Genomic DNA, 25,960 nt, shown 5'->3' with positions numbered 1-25,960 from the left:
TATATATATATATATATATATACAACTGAATCACTTTGCTGTATATATATATATATATATATACACACACACACATATACACATTCTTTTCTATTATGGTTTATTATAGGATATTGAATATAGTTCCCTGTGCTATACACTAGGACCTTGTTGTTTATGAAAGCATAATTTTTAATTGTTCCCATTTTTTGTGTTAACTTCTAAGTCATCCATGTTATATTTCTTTGTAAAACAAAATATACACTTGAAATCTATTCAATATAGCAGCTAACAACTACTCTGTAGAAGAATCATATGAATTAATTTCTAGGCATTGATTTTTTTTTTTCTTTTTTTTTGCGGTACACGGGCCTCTCACTGTTGTGGCCTCTCCCGTTGCGGAGCACAGGCTCTGGACGCGCAGGCTCAGCAGCCATGGCTCACGGGCCTAGCCGCATGCGGGCCTCTCACTGTTGTGATCTCTCCCATTGTGGAGCACGGGCTCCGGACGCGCAGGCTCAGCAGCCATGGCTCACGGGCCTAGCCGCTCCGCGGCATGTGGGACCTTCCCGGACCGGGGCACGAACCCGTGTCCCCTGCATTGGCAGGCGGACTCTCAACCACTGTGCCACCAGGGAAGCCCTAGGCATTGATTTTGAAACCTATCTATTGTGTGTTAGATTGCATTCCCCCTCACCTATCCCCCAAATATATTGGAGTCCTAACCCCCTGTACCTCAGAATGTGACCTTATATGGAAACAGGGTTTTTACAGAGGCAAACAAGTTACAGTGAGGTCGTTAGGGTGGGTTCTAATCCAATATGACTGGTGTCCTCATAAAAAGAGGAAATTTGAACACATAAAAAGAGGAAATTTGACAGATGCACACAGGGAGAACATCATGTGACGATGAAGATAGAGATCGAGGTGATACAGGAGAAGCCGAAGAATGCCAGAGATTTTCAGTAAAGCCCCAGAAGCTAGGAGCACCGAGGCATGGGACAGATTCTCCCACAAGGCTCTCGGAAGGAAGGAAACTTACTCAAATCTCTAGCCTCCAGAACCGTGAGACAATACATTTCCATTGTTTAAGCCATTCAGTTTGTGGTACCTTTGTTACAGCAGCCTTACCAAACTAATACATTTTCTGTTGCCAGGAATTGTAAGGAGATGATTATTTTAAAATCATCTTAGACATAAACAGTTATCACAAAATTCTGCCATCAGAGGTTTGCAGTTCACCTGTGTGCCACCAAGTTTGCATCTTGGAAACAGTTCCCAAGGTTATGCTATAGTTCATCTCATTTAGGTGGGTTAGTAAGATGACAGTAAAGAGTAGGTGAGGATATCTAAGGAAGGATAGTTATCTTCTGCACATTCAGGATGACTTCACTAATCCATCGTTTCAAAATCTTTTTTCCCCCAAATCCTTTTATTATAGAAAATTTCTAAGAGAAGTATAATGAGCTTATGTCACTGTCACTTAGGTTTGTTATTACTCACACATGGTCAATTTTGATTCCTCCACTCAAATCCCCCACATCAAATAATTTTGAAGAAAATCTCAAATTTTCTATCATTTTAAACAGCTTTTTTTGAGATCTAATTGCCAAGCCATAAATTTCGCTTATTTGGTGTACAATTCAATGGTTTTTAGTATATTTACAGAATTGTGCAACCATCACCATAATCTAATTTTAGAACATTTTCATCATCCCAAAAGAAACCTTCTACTATTAGCTGTCATTTTCTATTCCTCCCTCAACCTCCCCATTTTATATCTTACCCGTAAATATTTCACAGGCACTTCTACAAAGATAGGAACTATTTTAAAAATACGTGACAATATCATTAGTGCACATAGAAAATTTTGAATAATAATTATTTAACATCAAAGATAAAATCTGTGGTCACATTTTTTTGATTATTCTATATACATTTTTCACTTTGCTTAAGTCAGAAGCCAAATAAAATCCACACACTGCACCTTGCAATTGATATATCTGTTAGTTTTCTTTTAACCTAAAGGTCAACCGTCTAACTCTTTTTTCTTACAAATTTTTGTTGAAGAAATCAGGTTATTTTTTCTATAAAGTTTACTAGGGCCTGGAATTTTCTGACTGTATCCTTGTGTCATCGTTTACCATGTTCCACGGTCCCATGTGTTTCCTATAAATTGGTAGTTGAATTTTAATGGAGGTTTAATGAGATTCAAATGTTTCTTGTTTGGATAAGACTTCTTCATAGGTGGAAGTGTTGTGTCAAACTGCCTTTTAAATATTCTTTTACTGTGAAAGACATCATACTTACAGCAGTGTATAAAAATAATTATATATTTTAAAGAATAATAATAAAATGAACAAGCACCCATCACAAAGGTTAAATAGCAATAGAGTACTGCCAGTACCTTCTCTAATGAAATCTTTCCTCACCCCATTCTAGGGGTAAGCACTATCCTGACTTTTGTGATAGTTATTCCTTCACTTTCTTTAAACCCCTTATGAATATATTCCTAAAGAGAGTATTGTCTGGTTTGCCTTTATGTCTGTTATTCTATGACCTGCTCTTTCCCCCCCTCAACATTATGTTTTTGAGATTCATCCATATTGTTTATGGTAACTGTAGCTCATTCATTTTCACTGTTATATAATATTTCATTATATGAATAGACTCTAGGTTATCCTTTTGTTAGTGGACATTTAGATTGTCCCCAGTCTTTTGATATTACAGACAATAATTCTACGAACATTCTCTTTTTTTTTTTTTTTTTTGCGGTACGCGGGCCTCTCACTGTTGTGGCCTCTCCCGTTGCGGAGCACAGGCTCCGGAGGCGCAGGCTCAGTGGCCATGGCTCACGGGCCTAGCCGCTCCGCGGCATGTGGGATCTTCCCGGACCGGCGCACGAACCCGTGTCCCCTGCATCGGCAGGCGGACTCTCAACCACTGTGCCACCAGGGAAGCCCTCTACAAATATTCTCGCTCATGGTTCCCGGTGCTTGTGTGCAGAGTTTCTCTAAGGTGTATGTGTATCCAGGGGTGAAACTGCTGGTGTGAGGTGTGCAGATGTTCAACTCCAATAAGTGATGGCAAATTATTGTCCAAAGTGTTTATACCAATTTAGACTCCCACTAGCAGTGGACGGGAGTTACCCATTGATTCGAATTCTTGCTAATGCTTGGTATTGTCAGATTTTGCCAATTGGTGGGTTCAAATTCTCTATTAATAAAAGATATGTAAAATTGTACTATATATTTGATATTTCAGCTGAATTCGCAGGAATCCTATTAAAATATTCCTTCTACTTGCCCCTTATTTTCAGGAAAACAACGCTTTGTATTTTAAAAGTGACATTAAGGCATTTCACCTATAGATTGTCATTGAAAATATGTAACAATTTTTGAAGGGAGAGAGAGAGATTTGTGTAATTTAAGGGCTGGAGAGATATTCATGAGATGAAGGACTACTTACTCATAGCTATGCAGCAGCTAAGCATTATGGTGGTAAGAATCTATAGATAAAATAGATCCTTTGTAGGGCCAATGCAAGACCCTCCATTCAACCCAGAAACAAACTTACTCTTCTCTCTTCCGTTTCTTCCTTCATCTCATTTCCTCCTGGTTGCTTCTTGCCACGAGCTCTGGAACCAAAATTTTACACTAGGGTGTGCATAACTAGACGAGCAATCTAGGGCTCCAGATAATGTAGGGCTACCTTCCTTAGAGTGTTGCTGTGACAAATAAATTAGGTATCACGTTAGATATGGCTCTCGGCACACTTCCAGGAACGATGGGCATCACCTCACCTTCTAAATGTTCGCCTGGGGGAGGAGGGGTGGGGAGGGATGGGCTGGGAGTTTGGGGTTAGCAGATGCAAACTACTACATATAGAACGGAAAAACAACAAGGTCTTACTGTATAGCACAGGGAACTATATTCACTATCTTGTGATAAGCCATAATGGAAAAGAATATGAAAAAAGAATGTATATATATGTATAACTGAGTCACTTTGCTGTACAGTAAAAATTAACACAACATTGTAAATCAACTATACTTCAATAAAATAAATTAAAAAAATAAAATAAAATAAATAAAATTTAAAACAATGTTAGCCTATACCTCATACTCCAAAATGTTTCAGTCCATAACATTTGCTCTTTCTAGAATTATTTTTCTCCACCAATTTCCAGGGAAAATCAAGAGTACATAGAAACCATTCTTATTTCTCCCCTTTTACTACCTCTCCTTGTGTCTAAGATTCTTTGAAAAAGCAGCAGTAAATTTTGAATTGGGGCTTCCCTGGTGGCGCAGTGGTCGAGAGTCCGCCTGCCGATGCAGGGGACACGGGTTCGTGCCCCGGTCCGGGAAGATCCCACATGCCGCGGAGCGGCTGGGCCCGTGAGCCGTGGCCGCTGCGCCTGCGCGTCCGGAGCCTGCGCTCCGCAGCGGGAGAGGCCACAACAGTGAGAGGCGCGCGTACCACAAAAAAAAAAAAAAAAAAAAAATTTTGAATTTATTTTGTGTCCTTGAACAGTGCTCCACCCAAGCTGATATGTTTCAAACTTGTAATCATTAGTCTCTTTGAAAGCAGTAATCAAGCTGTAAATAAAAGGTAATGCCTTAGATCTTGGCAATTGGAAGGCCTACTAGCCCACTTTTCTTCCCATCGCCAGCCTGCTTCACTGCTTTTATTTGTTCATGTCTCACTGAACTCAACGTTTCTTTCTCTAGCTCTGCCTAACCTAAGGTAGGTGCTTAACAAAAAAAATTTTTTTTTTTTTTACTTTTCATTGTGGTAAAAATGCACGTAACATAAAATTTACCATCTTAACCATTTTTAAGTGTACAGTTGTGTTAAATACATGCACATTGTTGTGCAACCGATCTCCAGAACTCTCTTCATCTTGCAAAACTGAAACTCTGTCCCCACCAAACAACTCTCCATTCTCCCTCTCCCCAGACCCCAGTCCCAACCCAACCACTCTTTCTGTCTCTACAAATTTGACTACTCTAGGTAACTTATATAGGTAGAATCACAGCGTTTGTGTTTTTGTGGCTGGTTTATTGCACTTAACATGTCCTCAAGGTTCATCCATGTTGTAGCATGTGCAGAATTTCCTTCCTTTTTAAGGCTGAATAACAGTCCAATTGTATGTATATACCATATTTGTTTATCCATTCACCTGATTTTGTTTATCCATTCATCTGTGGATGGACATCTGGGTTGCTTCCACCTTTTGGCTATTGTGAAAACTGTTACATGAATATGGGTGTACAGATATCGTTTCGTTAACCTGCTTTCAATTCTTTTGGGTATATACCCAGAAGTGCAATTGCTGGATCATATGGTATTTCTATTTTTAATTTTTGGAGAAATTGTCACATTGTTTTCCAAAGTGGCTGCACCACTTTTAAAGTTTCTGTTATGCTCTAGGGGAGAAAATTATCCTACTCTAAACTACAGCTGAGGAAAAGGATTATATGGCCGAGAACACACACTGTCAATTATCACGCTTGATTAGAACATGATTAAAATAATTAGAAGCATGGAATTCCTAGAACCTGGAGACATTATAAACCATGTGATCTACTGCGCTCACTTACAGGTGAGTAAACTGGGACTCAGAGAACAAGTGCTTGGGAAGGTCAAGGGCTGGTTAAGGGAAGAATCAGAGCCGGCATCCAAGGCTTTCCAATCTTCAAATTATTGCCATGAAAATAATTTCAACTTGAAATATTATGTGATGAAGAACAAGAATTACGGAATGGTTAATTCAAAACATCCCCTGGGATGCACTGTGTGTTCTGCTTTTGTTTCTATGGCTGGTTTTTAGCCTCCCTGATTGCCTTGGTTGACATTGAAACCGAGCCTGTTTTTCTCGCTGCCGCTGTGGACAGCGTCCTGGGCATCCTAGGAGATGGAGGGGGAGACAAAGAAAATCGGTCCGCAGTTAGGATCCACCGGGCTTGGACCCCGACCCCCTGCTCGCCTGCGCGCCAGCCAGAGGCGCCCGCGTGTGGCGCGGATGTAGCTCCCATCCTGCGGCCTCAAAGCCCCCCGCGCGCGAGTGACTGGTGCCCTGCAGTCCCCACGCTCCGGGATCCGAACCAGAGGGTTCCGGGACGCCCGGGGTCCAGGCAGCTCTGGCCGTGCCTCCTCCCCAGCCGCAGCCGCGGAGCCCCTGCGACTTCCCCGCACCCAGTCTCCCCCGCCACAGTCGGGGGTCCCCGGGCGCCGCGGAGCTCGGGCTGCGGACCACGGTGAGCACGTGGGCTCGGCCGCAGCGCGGCGCCAGGCACCGGCGCCCCGGCAGAGCCCCTGCCGGTGGGGAGAGGGATCCTCCCCCCCGTCTACTTTGCACCAGTCCGAGGGAATTTGCGGTCGGTGACGCGCATCCTTAAGCGAGCCACCTGCAGCGCGGGGCGCGCCGCTGAGGGCGGCAGCGCAGGGCTGGGCCGGCGCGGCCTGGGGACCCCGGGCTCGGGAGGCCATGCCGGCGTTGGCGCGCCTCGGCGGCCCGCTGCGGTTGGGCCGGCGCGGCCGGGGGACCCCGGGCGCGGGAGGCCATGCCGGCGTTGGCGCGCCTCGGCGGCCGGCTGCCGCTGCTCGGTAAGGCCCCGCTCTCCCGCTCGAGCCCCCGCGGCCCCCGGCCCCCACCCCGCGCGGGGACCGGGCGCGCGCCTCCTCCGTCCCCGCCGCCGCGCGCCTCCCCGCCCCGCTCCTTCCCTCGCTCCCGCGCCCCTCCCCTCTTTCGCGCCCTCCAGGCTCGCCCAGAACCCGCCCGCGGCCCCGGCCGGGCCCACCCCGCGCCCTCCTCCCCCTCCTTTCGCGTCGCCGCTCCGACTCGGGCCGCGGTACCCACCGGCGGCCCCGACCCCGCGGGCGGCCTCGCCGAAGCGCTGCCCGGGACCGGGGCCGCGGCCGCCCCGCCCGCCTCTCCGGCTGCCCGCTCGGCCCGCGCGCCCGGCTAGTGGGCCGGCAGCCCGAGTCTGCGGCCCCGAGCTGGGCGCCGGGGGGCCGGGACCTCGCGTGCACCGACCCCGGCTACCGTAGACTCCTGGGTGGCGTCTTTAACTCTTCTTTTGAGGTTTTGATTTAAGGAGTGAACTCTGATGGGAAGATGCGCCCGCGTTCTCCCCCAAAGCGAGTCATCTCTGGTAACGACCCCCAACCCGCCGAATGTCTGTTGGATCAATGAATAGTTACTTTGGAAATATTATGCAAACGGGATTTACATCTTAAAATACCAGCTACCCCCTCCTCCTGTACTCGATTTTTATCCCGGCGTTAAACCCCAAGGGGCTTTTCAAGGACTCAGCTGACTGTTCCCAAATATTCTGGGTAGCACAGTTGTTACTGGGGAAAAACAAAAAAAACAAAAAAAACACCCTTTAGATCCAGTTCATCTATTTGATTTGCGTTTAGGGTGAAGGAGACAGAGTTTTGGGAGCCAGGGAGGCTCTGGTCCCGGTCCTAGTTCTGCAGCCTTGGGGGACCAACCCTCACTGCCCCCGGCCCCGGCATTGTGCTCTGTCCAGTGAGGGAGTCCGGCTGTGACTCCTCCAGCTCCAATATTCTAGCAGTCTGTCTTGAATCCTCTGTGGTACATAAAGAAAATATTTGCAGTGTGGACGTGCAGGAATTATTTCCAATAGCTTTTGTTTCAAATAATTCAGAATTATAGGGTTTAAAAAAATGTAACATAAGGGGGAAAAGAGTGGGAAAACATCTTGCATTTCCTAAACATCTTTGTTAATTGGGAAACATGTACATTTCAAATGTATGGTACAATATGTTTTTCAGAGTCTATTACAAAAGGTTAGCTTTCTGTTATGTGTAACATTGGTAGTAAGTGGATTTTTCAGCAGCGTACCAAGGCTTCCGGAAAGTACAAGCATCAGTACGTGAAACGATAGTCAACCTGCATTGAATTGTTTTATATTTAGGGGCAATCTCAGAAAGTCCTACATCTCTCTCCAGAGTTTTCTAAATTAGGTATAATGCACGTAGAGCAAATAGGCACACATCTTAAATAGTACAACTCCATTAGTGTTTGTGTAACCGCATAATCGTTATCCGATCAAGACACAGAGCGCTTCTAACTCCGCCCCCTCTCAGATTATACCCCCCAAAGGTAGCCACTATTCTGACTTCTGATACCATGGTTTTGCCTGTTTTTTGAACTTCATGTAAACCGAATCATTATTATTTTTTAAATGTCCAGCTGTTTTCACTCAACGTTGTGATTGTGAGATTCAGCCTTGTTCTTAGTAGCAGTGTTGTTGTTGTTGTTTTTCCCATTGCTAGGGGCTATTCCTTAGTATGAATAGATTATACAATTTAATTATCCATTATTGTTGAAGAACATTTTGGTTGTCTCCAATTTTGTGTAATGAAACGTAACACAGCTGTGAATATTCTTTTACATGTTTTGGGGGGACAGAAACACCCGTTTCTCTTTGGATGATACCCTCAGGTCGAAGTCCTAGATTATAAGGGAAGGCATATGTCAGTTTTGGTAGGTGCTGTCAGACAGTTTTCCAGAGTGGTTTTACCAGTGTACATTCCCACTGGCAGTGTATGGGAGCTCTGGTTCCTCACATCTTTGCCAATAACTTGCTATTACAGATTTTCTTGAATGAAGAAGCACAAAGTGAGAAGCTTAAAAATGAGGACTTTAAATGTTTAAAAGCTTTACATTCCTTGAATTTTTGGATGCCATCCCCATTTCCCTTATATTGTAAGCTCTACCTTTCATAAATAATGATGGGGTTTTCTAAGTAGTATTTAAAGAATGGACACATACTCTCCATGGCCTTAGCTGCATTCTGTGCTGATCGTGGCTAAGAGGAGGAGGATTTCAATATTTCAGTAACTGATAACTGTTCCTCTCATTAGTGTCAGAAAATTCTATTCAGAGCTTTGACCTACACATTTTCGTTGGCATCCTTTGCCCTTGCTGCTTATCTTACTATTTACCTTCTTGTGAGCTGGTAGCCTATAGGGGACCGATTCAGGAGGAGGGGGAGGGAAGGGATGCTATGCAAAGATTGGTTTGAATTGGATGGGACACCAGACTTGGTGACCTGGTGTTAAGGTCCCCTTCGATCCTAAAAGTCTTGGTTCTAATTGTTACCATCATACAAATTTATATTTGGCTATTCATTTCTTCTTGGGTACTTCACGTGGATCTATAGTAAATTATCCTCTTAGGTTTAATTATGAACTACTTGGCTCAACTTTTTATAACTAAAAAGACACTTTCATTAATTCTTAGTTATCAGTAAAGATTTTGTTGGTGGTGTTATTGACGTCTCCTGTTGTTTGACTGTAAAACAGTCAGGTAACGAGATATTAATTGTGGGGGAGGAAGACTTACTTGTATTCCAGGGAAGACTTAAGAAAGAGGAAGAGGAAGCCTGCATGAGAAAGAAAAAGAATTTTTTTATTTGACAAACTTTTATTGAATACCTATTTCAGTGCTAGGCGCATGGGGGTACAAAGATGAAAGAGATGGGGGGGACTTACATATAAATAGTTAATTCCGTTCTATTTTAAACATGCATGGTCATCGCCTTTCCCCAAGAACACATTTCAGCACAGAGCTTGCTTTCAGTGAGTTAAACCTTCCAACACATTTATCGTGATCGCTAAATATCTGTGGATGAAAAACAGCATGCTTCAGCGAAGGAAGCTTTGACCAGGTCACAATAGGAATCCCAGGGTTGTCCCCTAAAACTACTTAAACATGGATATACGGTGCTTAACGGTTGTGGTAAAGCAACGGCTCTTCCATTTAAATAAAACAAATGGGCTGTTCCAGAGTGAAACATGGCCATTTTTTTTTTTTTTTTTTAGGTCCTAGGAAGAAGTAATTTTCCAAATGGTTCTTGGAACAAATTTGTGGACTTCATTTTATTCCCCAGGGAGTATCCCTGCTCAGCTGAGAAGTCCACAGGATGGCTCAGCTTCATGACTTTCTCCACAATTCTTTTTATTCCCCTCATCTGGGCATTCTCTAATGAAACTCACAAAGCAATGTGACAAGAGCCCTTACCAGTCAGTGTTCAAGATTGCTATCTTGCCAGATCCCCAAGTAGCCACCAGATATTGCCTTAATCTTTGGGTCAAGTTTCTGATTTGGGCAAAAAAGCAAATATCTCAAAAGTATTGTATTTTATCATTTTTCTTGATTTTGAAAGGGATCTTGGAGAGGACAGGAATAAGAATTTGCAGAGGGGAAATTGAGGGGCTGAAAATTAGCTTGGCCTGCTTTGTGATTTGCTTAGCTTGGTCTTGCCACTATGCTCCATCCTTTATTCACTCTGAAATAGCAGAGTCTTGTGAATCTCACAGTAGATGGTTTGCCTGAATAGAGCTTTTGGTTTTCATCAGATGACTTTGTGATCTTAATATTTTTCCATCAAGATTTCTAAAAAAGCCTTAGCTACTTCTTAGTTAGGTAGCCATGGTTGTGTGGCCAAAGGTTTTTCTGTCTTTTGGGGGTCTATGAGCTTTACACGTAAGTGATTGAATCACCCCTGTGGCTGGATCATCCTTGGTTCTCAAGTGATGAAAGCTTTTGTAGAACTCTGATGGTCGTTAGTTGGAATCACGCAATTCTGTTCGGTGGGTCCCGACACGTGTAGAGGAAAGTTAAAAATAATATAAAGTACACACACAGTGTTCTTTTGTGGCTAGAGGAATTGCATAAGATCCTAAAAGAGGAACTATTGTTATTTTTTAGGTTAAACAGTAAAAATATTTTTTCACTGCTGTCATTGTAAGTCAATTGGTAGCCAAGAATCCTCCATAAAATTATTTACAGTCTACTTTAAAACAGGATATTGTCATTATTTCTTTAAACCATTGTGTTTTGATTTTAAGATGTCCACGGAATTCAGTCTTCAACTGCTTTGCTATTTGAGTTACGATGTTCCTAATGTTAGGGATTCTGTTCTTGGAAGTGATGCAGATGAATATGTCAGGGCTAGCAACACAGTTAGGAAACATGAATTCTTTATTCTGGCAGGGAATGCCTCTACACTTAAGTTCCTCATCTGAGAAAAGGAGATAAGCAGTGTCTTACTCCTTCATCAGATAATACCTGTAAAGTGCAGCTGCTTCCCTTGTTAGGCAGGTGCTTTGCAGAAGAAAGCGTCCGGATTTAGAGTCACAGGATTTGCCTCCTTGCCTTCTGAGACCCTTTGGAGCACCGTGTAGTCCAGTAGGTGCCAGACAGTCCTGGTTCCTGCTCAGTCTAATGTTAGGGGCGTTGGTGGGAAAGGGTGGGCATGTAAAAGGAAAATTGCAGTGTAATTTTAGAAATAAGCACCGAGGCTGAGCCTCTAATGCAGACTGAGGAAATAAGGCAAGGCCTCCAAGAGGAGATGATGCCAGACCCTTGATTAGAAAGGTAAGACTTGACGGGGAAAGGGGAGGATCAGGACATTCCAGGCAAATAGGACAGTGAAGAAAATGGTACAGAGGTCAGAAACACGGAGTAGACGGAAACTGTAATTCCATCCCGGTTGCTGAGGCACGATGTCTGAGGATAGGGGAGCCCTCATTTAAAAAGTTGTGAGGGGCTCCCCTGGTGGCGCAGTGGTTGAGAATCCGCCTGCCGATGCAGCGGACACGGATTCAATCCCTGGTCCGGGAAGATCCCACATGCTGCGGAGCAACTAAGCCCGTGCGCCACAACTTCTGAGCCCGTGCTCCGCAACAAGAGAAGCCACTGCAATAAGCCCACGCACCGCGACGAAGAGTAGCCCCCGCTCGCCGCCAACTAGAGAAAGTCTGTGCGCAGCAACGAAGACCCAATGCAGCCAAAGATAAATAAATAAATAAGTAAACATTGGAAAAAAAAAAAGTTGTGACTCAGAAAATTGAAGCCTGTTCAATGGGTAGCTTTCTTAAAAAAAAAAAAAAAAAATTCAGGGTTACCAGAGGCTCCGTGTGTGATGTGTAAGGAGTGTTTTAGTGATGTGATAAAGGACTTGGATATTATCATGTGGTCCAAGAGTCTCTGGATGAAATTCAGGGGGTCCGTTGCATCCTTCACGGGGTGTATGTGTATGTGTGTGTGAAGGTTAATTGCTTTCATCAGATTTTTCAGTGGGATTCGTGACTCAAATGGTAAGGGCCGGTGCTGTAGGTTGTCGAGGGGGTTGAGGGAGATGCTTGAGGTGTATTTTAGAACGACAGTTTTGGGGTCTGTGTCAAGGATGCATGTCAGGCAGACAGGAACATGGCAGCTAGGAAGCTGTTGGCAGTAGTCCAGGACAGAGGCAAACAAGGACTGGAATTAGGGCAATGGTAATAGAGATGCAGAGCTGCGGAGAGATTTCGGGATTATCAGGAGGTTAAAATGTCAAGGTTTGGCAGCTGCCTCGATGATGGGAAGTAGCGGGGAGGAGGAGTCGAAATTGACTTCTGGGTTTCTGGATTTGGTGACAGTGGGTGTGTTGGTACTATGGGGGGGGTGGGGAGGGAGTAGGTTTAGGAAGGAAAACAGGGAGTTCAGTCTGAGCATAAGGTTCCTGGGGGCCACCCAGACATACAGCCATACACACAGGAGGTATGAATTTGGAACTCCTGAGCAAAGAGACTGTAGTTAAAATCATGGGAATTTACAGAGAAAGAGCATAGACTGACTGGCAAGGATGAGAGCTCCCCAGGTCTAAGGAAGAACACACAATCTCTGGATCTTTCTTGTGACCAGCCCCATCCTGAGGCTACAGAGGGGCCCCACCCTAAGCTGCCTTGTTAGCATAAACTCTGGAGTGCCCTGAAGGGGCCCATTATGAATAACAACAGACACTCCTATCCCTCAGGGAATTCCAAGGATTTTAGGTGCTTTGTGCCCGGAATCAGGACTAAGACCAAATATATTCGTTATACCACGCAGGTCTGCTGCCCTCTTTTACCAAATGAGGAAAGTGGGGCCCAAAGAGGTTAAACGACTTGCTGAAATCCAGGGTTATCACAGCAGGTAACTCAAAGCTGGACTTGGAACTCAGATCTTCAAGTGTTACCCAGTTCTCTGCCTCACAGGAGACTTGACTTGGAGGATTTGACAGTGAGGTGTCCTGACATTATCTGATTTGTTTTATAATGTCTAAAACCATCACTTTTTCAGTGGAGTAGACTTTACTTTTACCTAAAATTTTATTTTAGATGGGTGCCAAATTTCTTTCTCCACTTATCCCCCCACCACCCCTCTGGAGCTCTCTTCTGATTTTAAAGTTGTCCTCGGACTTCCCTGGCGGGCCAGTGGTTAAGGCTCCATGCTTCCACTGCAGGGAGCACGAGTTTGATCCCTGGTCGGGGAAGCTCCTTATGCTGCGTGGTGTGACAAGAAAATCAAACAAACAAACAAATGAAGTTGTCCTCATTGCTCAGGATATGTTTGGAACGAGGCTCTGGGAAGTGCCACCAGGGTTTTGGAAGGGATTCTCAGAAAGAACCTTAATATCAGTGGGGGAAAATTCTTCCTCTGGCTTTTTAAAAAGTCAGATTTATTGAGGTACACTTTTCACGTAACAAACTTTACCCTTTTTACTGTATGGCTCTATGAGTTTAACCAACACATACAGTCACATAACTACCACCACTATCAAGACAGAGAACATTTCCATTTCCCCCAGAACTCCCCTTAGGCCCCTTTGTAGTCAACCCTAATGCCCATCCCCAACCCTGGCAACTAGTTATCTCTTTTTTTGTCCCTATCATTTTCCCCAAATTTTCCAGAATGTCATATAAGTGGGATTTTACAGTCTATAGACTTTTGAGTCTGTTTCTTTCACATAGTGTAATTATTTGAGATTAATCCATGCTGTTATGTATATCAGATCTTTTTTCCTTTCTGTTGCTGTGTAGTATTCCATGGTATGGATGTGCCAAAGTTTGTTTATCCAGTGATCAGCTGAAGTTCATGAGTTTGCTTCTAGTTTCTGGCAATTATGAATAAAGCCACTATAAATATTTGAACATAAGTCTTGGTGTGAGCACAGGTTTTCATTTCTCTTGGGTAAATATCTTAGGAGTGGTGTTGTATCACTGGAATGTATGCTAAGTGAATATTCAGCTTTATGAGAAAGTGCCAGTTTTTCAAAGTGCTTGTACAGTTGCTCAAAATCATTGTCATAACTTGGTATGGTCAGGTTTTTTGTTTTTGTTTTTGAACATTTCTAACGGGCGTAGCAATATGTCATTGTCGTTTAAATTTGCATTTCCCTAATGACTAATGATGTTGATCACCCTTTTGTGTGCTTAATTGCCATGCTATGTTTTGTTTGATGAAATGTCTCCTAAAATCTTTTGCCTGTTTTTTATCAGGTTGTTTGTTTTGAAAATATTTTCTTCCATCCTGTGGCATGTCTTTTCATTTTTTAAACTGTGTCCTTTGAAGAACAGAAGTTATTAGTTTTGATGAAGTCCACTAGTGGAGAAAAATTAGCCCTATACTAAACACTGCTCTGGTCTCACCTAACCAAGCTTAAAAGCAAGACTTGAAGGGATCAAGTGTTTACAGTGAACTTAACTACATCTCAGAAAAAAGTTCAAGAATATTTAACAGAACACAGAAATATCTGACAGCAGGTAAAATTCACAATGTCTGGCATCTTGTTACAAATTAACAGACAAACAAAAGATAAAAATTCAACCCATAATAAGGAGAAAACTCAAATATCCAAAGGAGACCCATAAATGGCATAGAATATAGAATTACTAGACAAGAACATTAAAATAGTTGTTATAACTATATTCCTTGTGTTCCTGAAGCTAGAGGAAAGCTTGTACATGTTATGTAGGGAAATAGCAAATATGAAAAAAATCACACAAATTAAACTTCCAGAGGTAGAAACTAACATTACACTGGTTGGGATTAATAGATTAGATACTGCAGAAGAAAAGATTGGTGAACTTGAAGACACAGCAATAGAAACTATCCAAAATGAACAGAGAAAATAGTCAAAGTAAAATGAATAGAGAATCAGTGAGCTAGCTACATGAGGACTTCAGTTGGTCAAACATACATGTAAGTCTGCTGTATGAATGTATCTGTTTTCCCTGGATGCATTTAAGATTTTCCCAGACAATAGCAAAACTGAGCATGAAGACTTTCTTTAATGAGCCCCAACTAGGGGCTTTGTTGAAAGTGGCTACGTGTTATGACAAAATACTATAGGTTCTCTAAAAGAGGTTGATTTTTTCAAAGTTGGTTGGCAAATTCAATTTTGTCTTTAAAGTACTACTGACCTCTCATTCTTCTTTGTCTGGATTCCTTCTCAGCCAAAAAATCCTTTTGTTGGCAAATATTCAACAAGCCTGATACCTTGTATAATACAAAACATTACATGTATAAAATGAGACATTTATGTGTGTTGTGAAGAAAAAGTGATTCAGGATATACATGATTAAGAATACATGTCATTACTAGCAATGATAAAAAAAGATTTTATCATTGGCTTTAAATAACTTGATTATAATGTACCTTTTGCAGTTTTCTTTCTGATTCATGTGCTTGGGTTTTGTTGGGCTATCATTTGCATCAGATGTGGAAAGAATTTTCTCCATTATTTCATCAAATATTTTCTTCTGTCCTCCTTTCCCCCATTCCCTCCAAGAACTCTAATTACATGTATATTTGACCACCCAAAGGGAGTAAAATGTAAGACTTTAAAAAAAATTGTTTAAATTGTTAAGATAATTGATTGCTTACAGCAAAAATAATATCAGTGATTTTGGGGGGGTTTAAAACTTATGTGGAAGTACGCTGTATGACAGCAATAGCACAAAGCCTAAAGAGGGATGAAATGGAAATATACTGTTGTAAGTATATATTGATACTATTGTATTCTGATATTATATATGAGGTGGTATAAGAGCACTTAGAAGTAGACTACGTTAAGATAAAGACATATACTATAAACCTCAAAGCAACTACTAAAATAAAAAAGCAAAGCGTTATAGGTAATGATCCCAGAAAGGAGATGATGTGGAGCCATAAAAAATACTCAATTATTCCCAAAGGAGGCAGAAAAACAGGAAAAGGGAAAAAAAAACAGATGGGACAAATAGAAAACAAAGAATAATATGATAGATTTAAACCTAAGCATATCAATAATGTCATTAAATAATCTACATATCACAATTAAAAGGCAGAGGTAGTCAGATTTTATTAAAAAGAAAAAAAAAAAAAAAAAAGAAAGCAAGACCCAACTATAATGTTCTTAAATGAAACCAAACTTGGATAGGAAGACACAGATAGGTTAAAAGTGGAAGGATAGGGGAAAAAATTCCATACTAACACTAATCAAAAGAAAGCTGGAGAAGCTAAGATACTAGACAGAGTATATTTAAGAGCAAAGAATATTACTAGGGACAGAAAGTCATTTCATAATGCTATAAGGCTTGATTTATCAAAAGGACATAAAAATCCTAAATATTTATATATCTAATAACAGAGCTTGAAAATACATGGATCAAAATTTGATTGAATTGCGAGGAGAAATGAACAAATCCATAATTAAATTCAGAGTTCAACACTCCTTCAATAATTGATAGAAGAAAGAGACATAAAGCAGTAAGATGTAGAAGACTTGAACAACAGTATCAACCAACTTGACCTAATTTACCTTTAAAGAATACTCTACTTAACAACAGCTGAATATAGGTTCTTTTCAGTTGCATACAATACACATCAATTTAGACCACATTCTGGACCATAAAACAAGCTTCCATAAATTTTATTCCTTTGTTTATTTTTATTAAAAAAAAATTTATTTATTTTTATTTTTGGCTGTATTGAGTCTTCATTGCTGCACACAAGCTTTTTCTCTAGTTGTGGCGAGCGGGGGGCTACTCTTTGTTGCAGTGCGGGGGCTTCTCGTTGCAGTGGAGCAAGGGCTCTAGGTACACGGGCTTCAGTAGTTGTGGCACACAGTCTCAGTAGTTGTGGCTCACAGGCTCTAGAGGTCAGGCTCAGTAGTTGTGGTGCATGGGCTTAGTTGCTCCGCAGCATGTGGGATCTTCCCAGACCAGGGCTCGAACCTGTGTCCCCTGCATTGGCAGGCAGATTCTTAACCACTGTGCCACCAGGGAAGTCCCCATAAATTTTAAAAGATTCAAGACATACAAAGTGTATCCTTTGACGACAATGGTATTAAATTAGAAATTAATAACAGAAAGATAAATGGAAAATCCTTAAATATTTGGAAACTAAACACATTTCTAAATAATACATGGGTCAAAGAATAAAACAAAAGATAAGTGAAAATGTATATTGAACTAAATGAAATGCAACTTATCAGAATTTGTGGGATGTCTCTAAAGCAGTGCTTAGAGGAAATGTATTAAGTTATTAATTATTAAATGATTAGCAGCATTAAATTATATTGCTATAAATTACTGGAAAAGAATAAAGATCTCAAATCAATGATCTCAAATCTAAGCACAAGCAAGAGGGGAAAAATAACAAGTTAAACCCCATGTAAGGGACTTCCCTGGCAGTCCAGTGGTTAAGAATCTGTGCTACTACTGCAAGGGGCATGGGTTCGATCCTTGGTTGGGGAACTAAGATTCCTCTTAGCGTGTGGTACAGCCAAAAAAAAAATCATGTAAGCAACAAAGGAAGCACACATGATCAGAGTGAAAATCAATTAAATGGAGAAAAATGGAGAAAATCAGTGCAGCCGAGAGCAATAAAATATCAATAAAATTGCTAAACCTCTAGCCAAATCAATCAGGGGAAAAAAGGACACAAATTTCTAATATCAGGAGTAAGAGAGGCAACACCACTACAGAATCTATAGATATTAAAAGGATAATATGGAAATATTATTAACAACTTTATACTTTGACAACTTAACATTTAATGGAAAAAATTCCTTGCAAGACACATGCTACCAAAGCTCATCCAAGAATAATTGATAACCTAAATAATGCTATGTCTGTTAATAAATTGAATTTGTGGTTAAAGTATTCCCACAATGAAAATTACTGGAGCACATGCCTTCACTGGGGAATCTACCAAGTATTTAAAGAGGAAATAATACCAATATTACACAGATTCTTCCAGAAAATTTAAGAGAAGATAATACTTCTCAACACATTCTATGAGGCCAGCTTTACTTTGTTTTTTGTTTTTTTGTTATTTTGCGATACGCGGGCCTCTCGCTGTTGGGGCCTCTCCTGTTGCAGAGCACAGGCTCCGGAAGGACAGGCTCAGCGGCCATGGCTCACGGGCCCAGCCGCTCCGCGGCATGTGGGATCTTCCCGGACCAGGGCACGAACCCGTGTCCCCTGCATCGGCAGGTGGACTCTCAACCACTGCGCCACCAGGGAAGCCCCAGCTTTACTTTGATACCAAAACCAGAAAAAAACATTACAAGCAAAAAACAAAAACAAACCTGCAGACCAATCATTGCCGTGAATATAAATGCAAAAATTCTTAGCAACACTTTAGCAAATCGAATTCAACAGTGTATACAAAAGATAATATATCATGTCTAACTGGTGTTTATTCCAGGAAGTCAAGGTTGGTTAATATTTGCAAATGAATCAATGTAGTTCACCATATTCACAGAATAAAAAAGAAAAGCCATTAAAAAACAAAAACACACCTGTGTGATTATCTCAATAGATACAGAAGAAGCCTTTGACAAAATTTAACATCCATTCCTGATAAAATTTCCCAGCAAACTAGGAATAGAAATGATTCTCCTCAAACTAAGTAAAGGTATCTATGAAAAACACTTAGCTAACATCATACTTAACATCAAATGACTAAGTATTTTATCCTAAGATTAGAAATAAGACAAGGATATCCATTCTTACTACCTCTTTTCAACATTGTACTGGAGATTCTAGCCAGTGTAATAAGGCAAGGAAAAGGCATCTGTATTGGAAAGGTAGAAGTAAAACTGTCTATTTGCAGATGACATTAATCATATACGTATAAAATCCCATGGAACCTACAAAAAAGTAAAGATAACTAATAAGCAAATTCTGTAAGTTTGCGTGTTACAGGTTTAGTGTAGAAAAATAAATTGTGCTTCTGTAACAATCAGAAATTGAAGTGAAAATTATAAAACAGCACAAAAATATGAAATAGGAATAAAGATAAAGATCTGTATGCTGAAAACTCCAAAACATTGCTAAGAGAAATTAAAGGAGCCCTAAATAAAAGGATATATACAATGTTTATGTACGGTATGACTCAATATTGCTAAAATGTCAGTTTTGCCCAAATCAATCTAATGATTCAATACAATTCCTGTCAAAATCCCTGCAGAACTTTTTGTAGAAATTGACAAGCTTATTCTAAAGTTCATATGGAAATGAAAGGGACCTAGAATACCCAAAACAACTTTGAAAAAAGAACAAAGTTTGAATATTAATAATACTTGATTTCAGGGCTTATTATAAAGCAATAATAAGACAATGGGGAATTGGCACCAAGATAGACAAATAGATTAGTGGAAAAGTATAGGAATTCCAGCAATAAATCAGAAATATGCAATCAATTTATTTTTGATGGAAGTTTAGAGGTAATTCAATGGAGAAATCATAATCTTTCAATATATGGTGCTGAAACAATTAGATACTCATTTGCAAATACAGTCATATGAACAACTTTGATTCATGTATCATACCATATAAAAAGTTTACTCAAAATGGATCATAGACCTAAATTTAAAACTAAAATGTAAACGTAAAAACCTACATGTAAAACTTAAAACTGTAAAACTCCTAGGGGAAAATCTTTCTAACCTTATATTGGACCAAGATTTTTTTTAGTTACAAAACCAAAAGCATAATCCATAAAAGAAAAACTGATAAATTGGACATCTTCAAGATCGAGTTTCAGGTCTTCAAAAGACATGTCACAGGTTGGTAGCAAATATTTTTCAATTACATATCTGATGAAGGACTTGTATCCAGAATATACATTTTTTAAAAACTCGAAGATGACTGTGAAGGAAACTCCTGAACTCACCTCCTCCCGTGGACACACCAAATCTACAGCTACACATGGAACAGTTCCTTCTGAAGGAAATCCAGAAACGAGCTAGGCAACTCTTACACATCAGGCAAATGAGAAAAAAAAAAAAATTGAAATAGATAGAAAAGACTGAGACACAACCTTGCCATAAGTCCAGCCCCCAGCACAGCAACGTGCAATTGGTAAGGAACTCACAACTTTAATTTTCTCCCTGAGGAGTGAAGGGTTTGGACCCGGCATCTAGTGTTCCTACTATTAGGACTTCCATCTGAGGGACAGGCCCCCAAAACACCTGGCTCTGAAAGCCAGTGGGGCTTGTGTCCATGAGACCCACCAGAATCTAGCAAACAAAGAAACAGTTTGTAAAGGTTTGCAAGGACTCATTATGACTATACCTGAGGTTCTGGGCCGAGGCAACAGACATAAACGTCCTTCTCCCAGTTTCTTCCTTAAAGAGGCCTGTTTTTTAAAAAAAAATTTTATTGAAGTATATAGTTGGTTTACAATGTTATATTAGTTTCTAGTGTACAGCAAAGTGATTCAGTTATACCTGTAAGTATATACATATTCTTTTTCAGATTTTTTTCCATTATAGGTTATTGCAAGATAATGAATGCAGTTCCCTCTACTATACAGTAGGACCTTGTCATTTATCTGTTTTATATATAGTAGTATGTATCTGTTAATCCCCAACTCCTAATTTATCCGTGCCCCTCCTTCCCCTTTGGTAACCGTGAGTTTGTTTTCTATGTCTGTGAGTCTGTTTCTGTTTTGTAAATAAGTTCATTTGTATCATACTTTTAGATTCCACATATAAGTGATATCATATGATATTTGTCTTTCTCTGTTTTTCTCTGACTTACTTCACTTAGTATGATAATCTCTAGGTCCATCCTTGTTGCTGCAAATGGCATTATTTCATTCTTTTTTATGGCTGAGAAATATTCCATTGTATATATATACGACATCTTCTTTATCCACTCATCTGTCAGTGGACACTTAGGTTGCTTCCATGTCTTTGCTATTGTGAATAGTGCTGCTATGAACATTGGGGTGCATGTATCTTTTTGAATTATAGTTTTGTCCAGATATGTGCCCAGGAGTGGGATAGCTGGATCATATGGTAGCTGTATTTTTAAGTTGTTTTTTTTTTTTGGCTGCTCCACTCAGCTTGTGGGATCTTAGCTCCTTGACCAGGGATAGAACCCAGGCCCCCGGCAGTGGAAACATGGAGTCCTAACCACTGGACCACCAGGGAATTCCCTCTATTTTTAGTTTTTTAAGGAACCTCCATACTGTTCTCCATAGTGGCTGTATCAATTTACATTCCCACCAACAGTGCAAGAGGGTTCCCTTTTCTCTGCACCCTCCCCAGCATTTATTATTTGTAGACTTTTTGATGATGGCCATTCTGACTAGCGTGAGGTAATACCTCATTGTGGTTTTGATTTGCATTTCTCTAATAATTAGTGATGTTGAGCATCTTTTCATGTGCCTGTTGGCCATCTGTATGTCTTCTTTGGAGAAATGTCTATTTAGGTCTTCTACCATCTTTTGATTGGGTTGTTTGTTTTTAAAGAGGCCTATTTTCAACCTGAGGGTCAGACTCCTAATTTAACATACATCTAGGAACTGACTGCAATTCTGCCTGAGACTGGGGAGGCTGGAAGCACCATCTACACATCCCCCCTCTGATATCTCTCTGAAAGGAGCTTTCGCACATATCTAGAACCCTGGCCTTTGTGACTGCCATGCAGAGGACACACCCCCTTGATCTGGTGGCCAGCAGGTCTTGCATTTGTGGGCCCCACTGGACTGTAGCAAACAAAGAAACAGTTATTAACTGGCTATCCTTTATGGCTCAGTGCAGAGAGGGCAGACAGAAACACTAGCTCCCATTCTTTCCCTGAAAGAGGTCTGCTTGCATACTTTAAAAGCCACTGCCTGAACATGCAGCTTCCAATCACTGTGCATCTAGGTGCTGACTGAGATCCTCCCCTTTGGTACACTGACAAGTCATGGTACACCCTCACTACTGGGAGACAGTAAGCACAAAGAAGGCAATTTGAGAGACAACCAAAAGCTAAGCCTGGGCTGAAAGATAAGATTTATCTTCTACGAGAGACCACTCTGTGAATACTGGGAGAATATGGCTGTTTTATCTAATTCACAGAAACCAACATGGAGAATTAAGGGAAATGAAGAAAGAAAGGAGTGTGTTCCAAACAAAAGAACAAGATAAAACTCCAGAAACAAACCCCAGTGAAATGGAGATAAGTGATTTACCTGTAAAGAGTTCAAAATAATGGTCATAAAGATGCTCATTGAGGTCAGGAAAACAATGCATGAATAAAGTAAGAATTTGCATGGAGAGAGAGAGAGTTTAAGAAAGTACTAAACATAAATCATAGAGCTGAAGAATACAATAACTGAACTGAAAAATTCAAAACAGGGGTTCAACAGCAGACTAGATGAAGTGGAAGAAAGAACTATTGAAATCAAGGACAGAGCAGTGGAATTCATCCAATCAGAGGAGCAATAAGGAAAAAAAAAAAGAAAAGAAAAAAAGTGAAGACAGTTTAAGGGACACCATCCAACTGAACAATATTCATATTATAGGGGTCCCAGAAGGCAAAAAGAAAGAGAAAGGGGCACAAAGTTTATTCAAAGAGATAATGGCTGAAAAATTCCCTAATCTGGAGGAAAGAAACAGACATCCATGTCCAGGAAGCCCAGAGAGTTCCAGATAAAATGAATCTAAAGAGACCCACTAAGACACATAAATAAATTGTCAGAAAGTAAAGACAAGGAGAAAATCTTAAAGGCAGTAAGAAAAAACCAACTTGTTAGATACAACGGAATCCCTATAATACTATCAGCAGACTTTTCAGCAGAAACTTTGCAGGCCAGAAGAGAGTAGCATTATATATTTGAAATGCTGAAAGAAAACACTGCTCACCAAGAATACCTAGCAAACCATCCTTCAAAAACAAATTTTTTTTTTGGCTGCGTTAGGTCTTAGTTGCGGCACGCGGGCTCTACATTGCGGCGCATGGACTTCTCTCTAGCTGTGGCCTGTGGGTTTTCTCTTCTCTAGTTGTGGCACGCAGGCTTAGCTGCCCCACAGCATGTGGGAAACTAGTTCCCTGACCAGGGATCGAACCCACATCTCCTGCATTGGAAGGAGGATTCTTTACCACTGGACCACCAGGGAAGTCCCCTGTCCTTCAAAATTGAAAGAGAGAGAGAGTTTTCCACATAAGCAAAAGCAGTGAGAGTTCATTACTACTAGACTGACTTTACAAGAAATGTAGTAAAGACTTCTTCAAGCTGAAATGAAAGGACGTTAATTAGTAACAGGAAAATATATGAAAGTATAAGTCTCACGGTAAAGGTTAATATGTAGTTAAATTCAGAATATTCTAGTGTTGTAATGGTGGTGGGCAAATCATTTGCAAATCTAGTATGAAGGCTAAAAGACAAAAGTAGTAAAAATAACTATAACTATGACAATTTGTTAATGGATACACAAAATGAGAAGGCATAAATTATGATTCAAAAATATAAATTGTATGTGTGAGGGGAGAATAAAAATATAGAGCTTTGGTATGTATTGAAACAGGTGGTTATCAGCTTAAAATAGATTGTAATAAATAAAAGATATTTTATATAAGCCTCACAGTAAACACAAAGCAAAAACTTATAATAGATACACAAAGATAAAGAGACAGGAATCTAAGCATACAACTACAGAAAAGCATCAAGTCACAAAGGAAGAGCCAAGAGATGAAGAAAGGTACAAAGGAATTATAAAGCAGCCAGAAACAATGAACAAAATGGTAATAATAAGTCCATACCTATCAATAATTACTTTCCATGTAAATGGACTAAATTCTCCAATCAAAATACATAAAGTGGCTGAATGGAAAACAACAGCCAACTATATGCTACCTACAAGGGACTCACTCAGTTTTAAGGACACACACAGACTAAAAGGGAAGGGATGGAAAAAGATACTCTATGCACATGAAAACCAAAAGAAGGTAGGGATAGCTATACTTACATCGGACGAAATAGACTTTAAGCCAAAGACTGTAATAAGAGGTAAAGAAAGTTATTATATAATGATAAAAGGGTCATCCAATAAGAGGATATGACATCTGTAAAAATTTATGCACCTAACATAGGAACACCTAAATACATAAAGCAAATATTAAGAGACCTGAAAGGAGAAATAGACAGCAATGCGATAACATTAGGGGACTTCAATACCCCACTTTCAACAAAGGATCGATCATCTAGACATAAAATCAATAAAGAAACATTGGACTTAAACTATGTGTTAGACTATGGGGACTTAGACATTTATAGAACATTCTGTCTAACAACAGTGACTATGCATTCTTCTCAAGCTCACTTGGAACATTCTCCAGGATATTTCTGATCACAATGGTATGAAACTGGAAATTAATTTCAAGAAGAAAACTGGAAAATTCAAAATTACGTGACAATAAAACAACATGCGACTTAACAACCAATAGGTCAAAAAGTAATTGAGAGAAGTTTTTAAAAATATCTTGAGGGCTTCCCTGGTGGCACAATGGTTGAGAGTCCGCCTGCCGATGCAGGGGACACGGGTTCGTGCCCCGGTCTTCCGCAGCGGGAGAGGCCACGGCAGTGAGAGGCCCGCGTACCGCCAAAAAAAAAAAAAAAAAAAAAAAAAAAAAAAAAAATTTATAGGATGCAACAAAAGCAGTTCTAAGAGGGAAGTTGATAGCAATACACATCTACATTAAACAAAAATAAAGAGTGCAAATGCACAACCTAACTTTACATTTCAAGGAACTAGAAAAAGAACAAATGAAACCCAGGGTTAGTAGAAGGAAAAAAATAGCAAAGATCAGAGCATAAATAACATAGAGACTAAAAAGAAAATAGAAAATATCAATGAAACTAAGACGTGGTTTTTTGAAAAGATAAACAAAATAGACTAACCTTTAGTTAGACTTACCAATTTAAAAAAAAGAGAGGACTCAAATAAAATTAGAAATGAAAGAGGAGACATTACAATTGATACCACAGAAATACAAAGGATCATAAGAGACTACAGGCATACTTTGGAGATATTGCAGGTTCAGTTCCAGACCATCGCAATATAGCGAATATTGAAATAAGGTGAGTCACACAAATTTTTTGGTATCCCACTGCATATAAAAGTTATGTTTACACTATGCTGTAGTCTAAGTGTGCAATAGCATTATGTCTAAAAAAATGTACATACCTTAATTAAAAAATACTTTCTTGCTAAAAATGCTAACCATCTTCTGAGCTTTCAGCGAGTTGTAGTAGTAACATCAAAAATCACTGATCATAGATCATCATAACAAATTAATAATAACAAAAAAGTTTGAAATATTGTGAGAATTACCAAAATGTGACACAGAGACATGAAGTGAGCAAATGCCGTTGGAAAAAATGGCTCTGATAGACTTGCTCAAGGCAGGGTTGCCACATCCTTATTAAAAACACAACATCTGTGAAGCACAATAAAGCAAAGTGCAATAAAACAAGGTATGTCTCTACTATGAACAATTACATACCAACAAAATGGACAGCCTAGAAGAAATAAATAAACTTCTAAAAACATACAACCTACCAAGACCAAATCATGAAGAAACAGAAAATTTGAACAGAATTACCAGTAAGGAGATTGAATCAGTAAAAAAAAAAAAAAAAAAAAAAAGCTCCCAAAGAAAATGCAGGACCAGATGGCTTCACTGATGAATTCTAACAAACATTTAAAGGAGAATTGTTTCAATCCTCTCAAACTCTTCTAAAAAATAGAAGAGGTGGGAACACTTCCAAACTCATCTTATGAGGTCAGCATTACCCTAACACCAAAACCAGAAAAGAACACTACAAGAAAAGAAAATTACAGGCCAATATCCCTGATGAACATAGATGCAAAAAT

At 40.2% G+C, this 25,960-nt stretch overlaps 1 protein-coding gene across 3 annotated transcripts in view; it reads left to right on the top strand.

Moving 5' to 3' along the window:
- Positions 1 to 25,960, top strand: part of FLT3 (fms related receptor tyrosine kinase 3) — a 116,735-nt gene that overhangs the window by 26,706 nt on the left and 64,069 nt on the right. For 2 of the 3 annotated variants that reach the window (XM_055089565.1, XM_055089564.1), the window contains exon 2: positions 5,412 to 5,583. Coding sequence is in view for 1 of the 3 variants with exons in the window: in XM_055089563.1 (XP_054945538.1) it covers positions 6,545 to 6,587 (43 nt within the window). In the remaining 2 variants the exon portion in view is untranslated. Of the gene's footprint in view, positions 1 to 5,411; positions 5,584 to 6,514; positions 6,588 to 25,960 lie in introns of those variants that run through there. The other variant, XM_055089563.1, reaches the window with a different exon arrangement.

This window comes from Physeter macrocephalus, chromosome 13, assembly GCF_002837175.3.
Source record: "Physeter macrocephalus isolate SW-GA chromosome 13, ASM283717v5, whole genome shotgun sequence".
Lineage (NCBI taxonomy): Eukaryota > Metazoa > Chordata > Mammalia > Artiodactyla > Physeteridae > Physeter > Physeter macrocephalus.
Note: the sequence above shows the minus strand (reverse complement) of the source record. Positions and strands in the feature narration are given on the sequence as shown.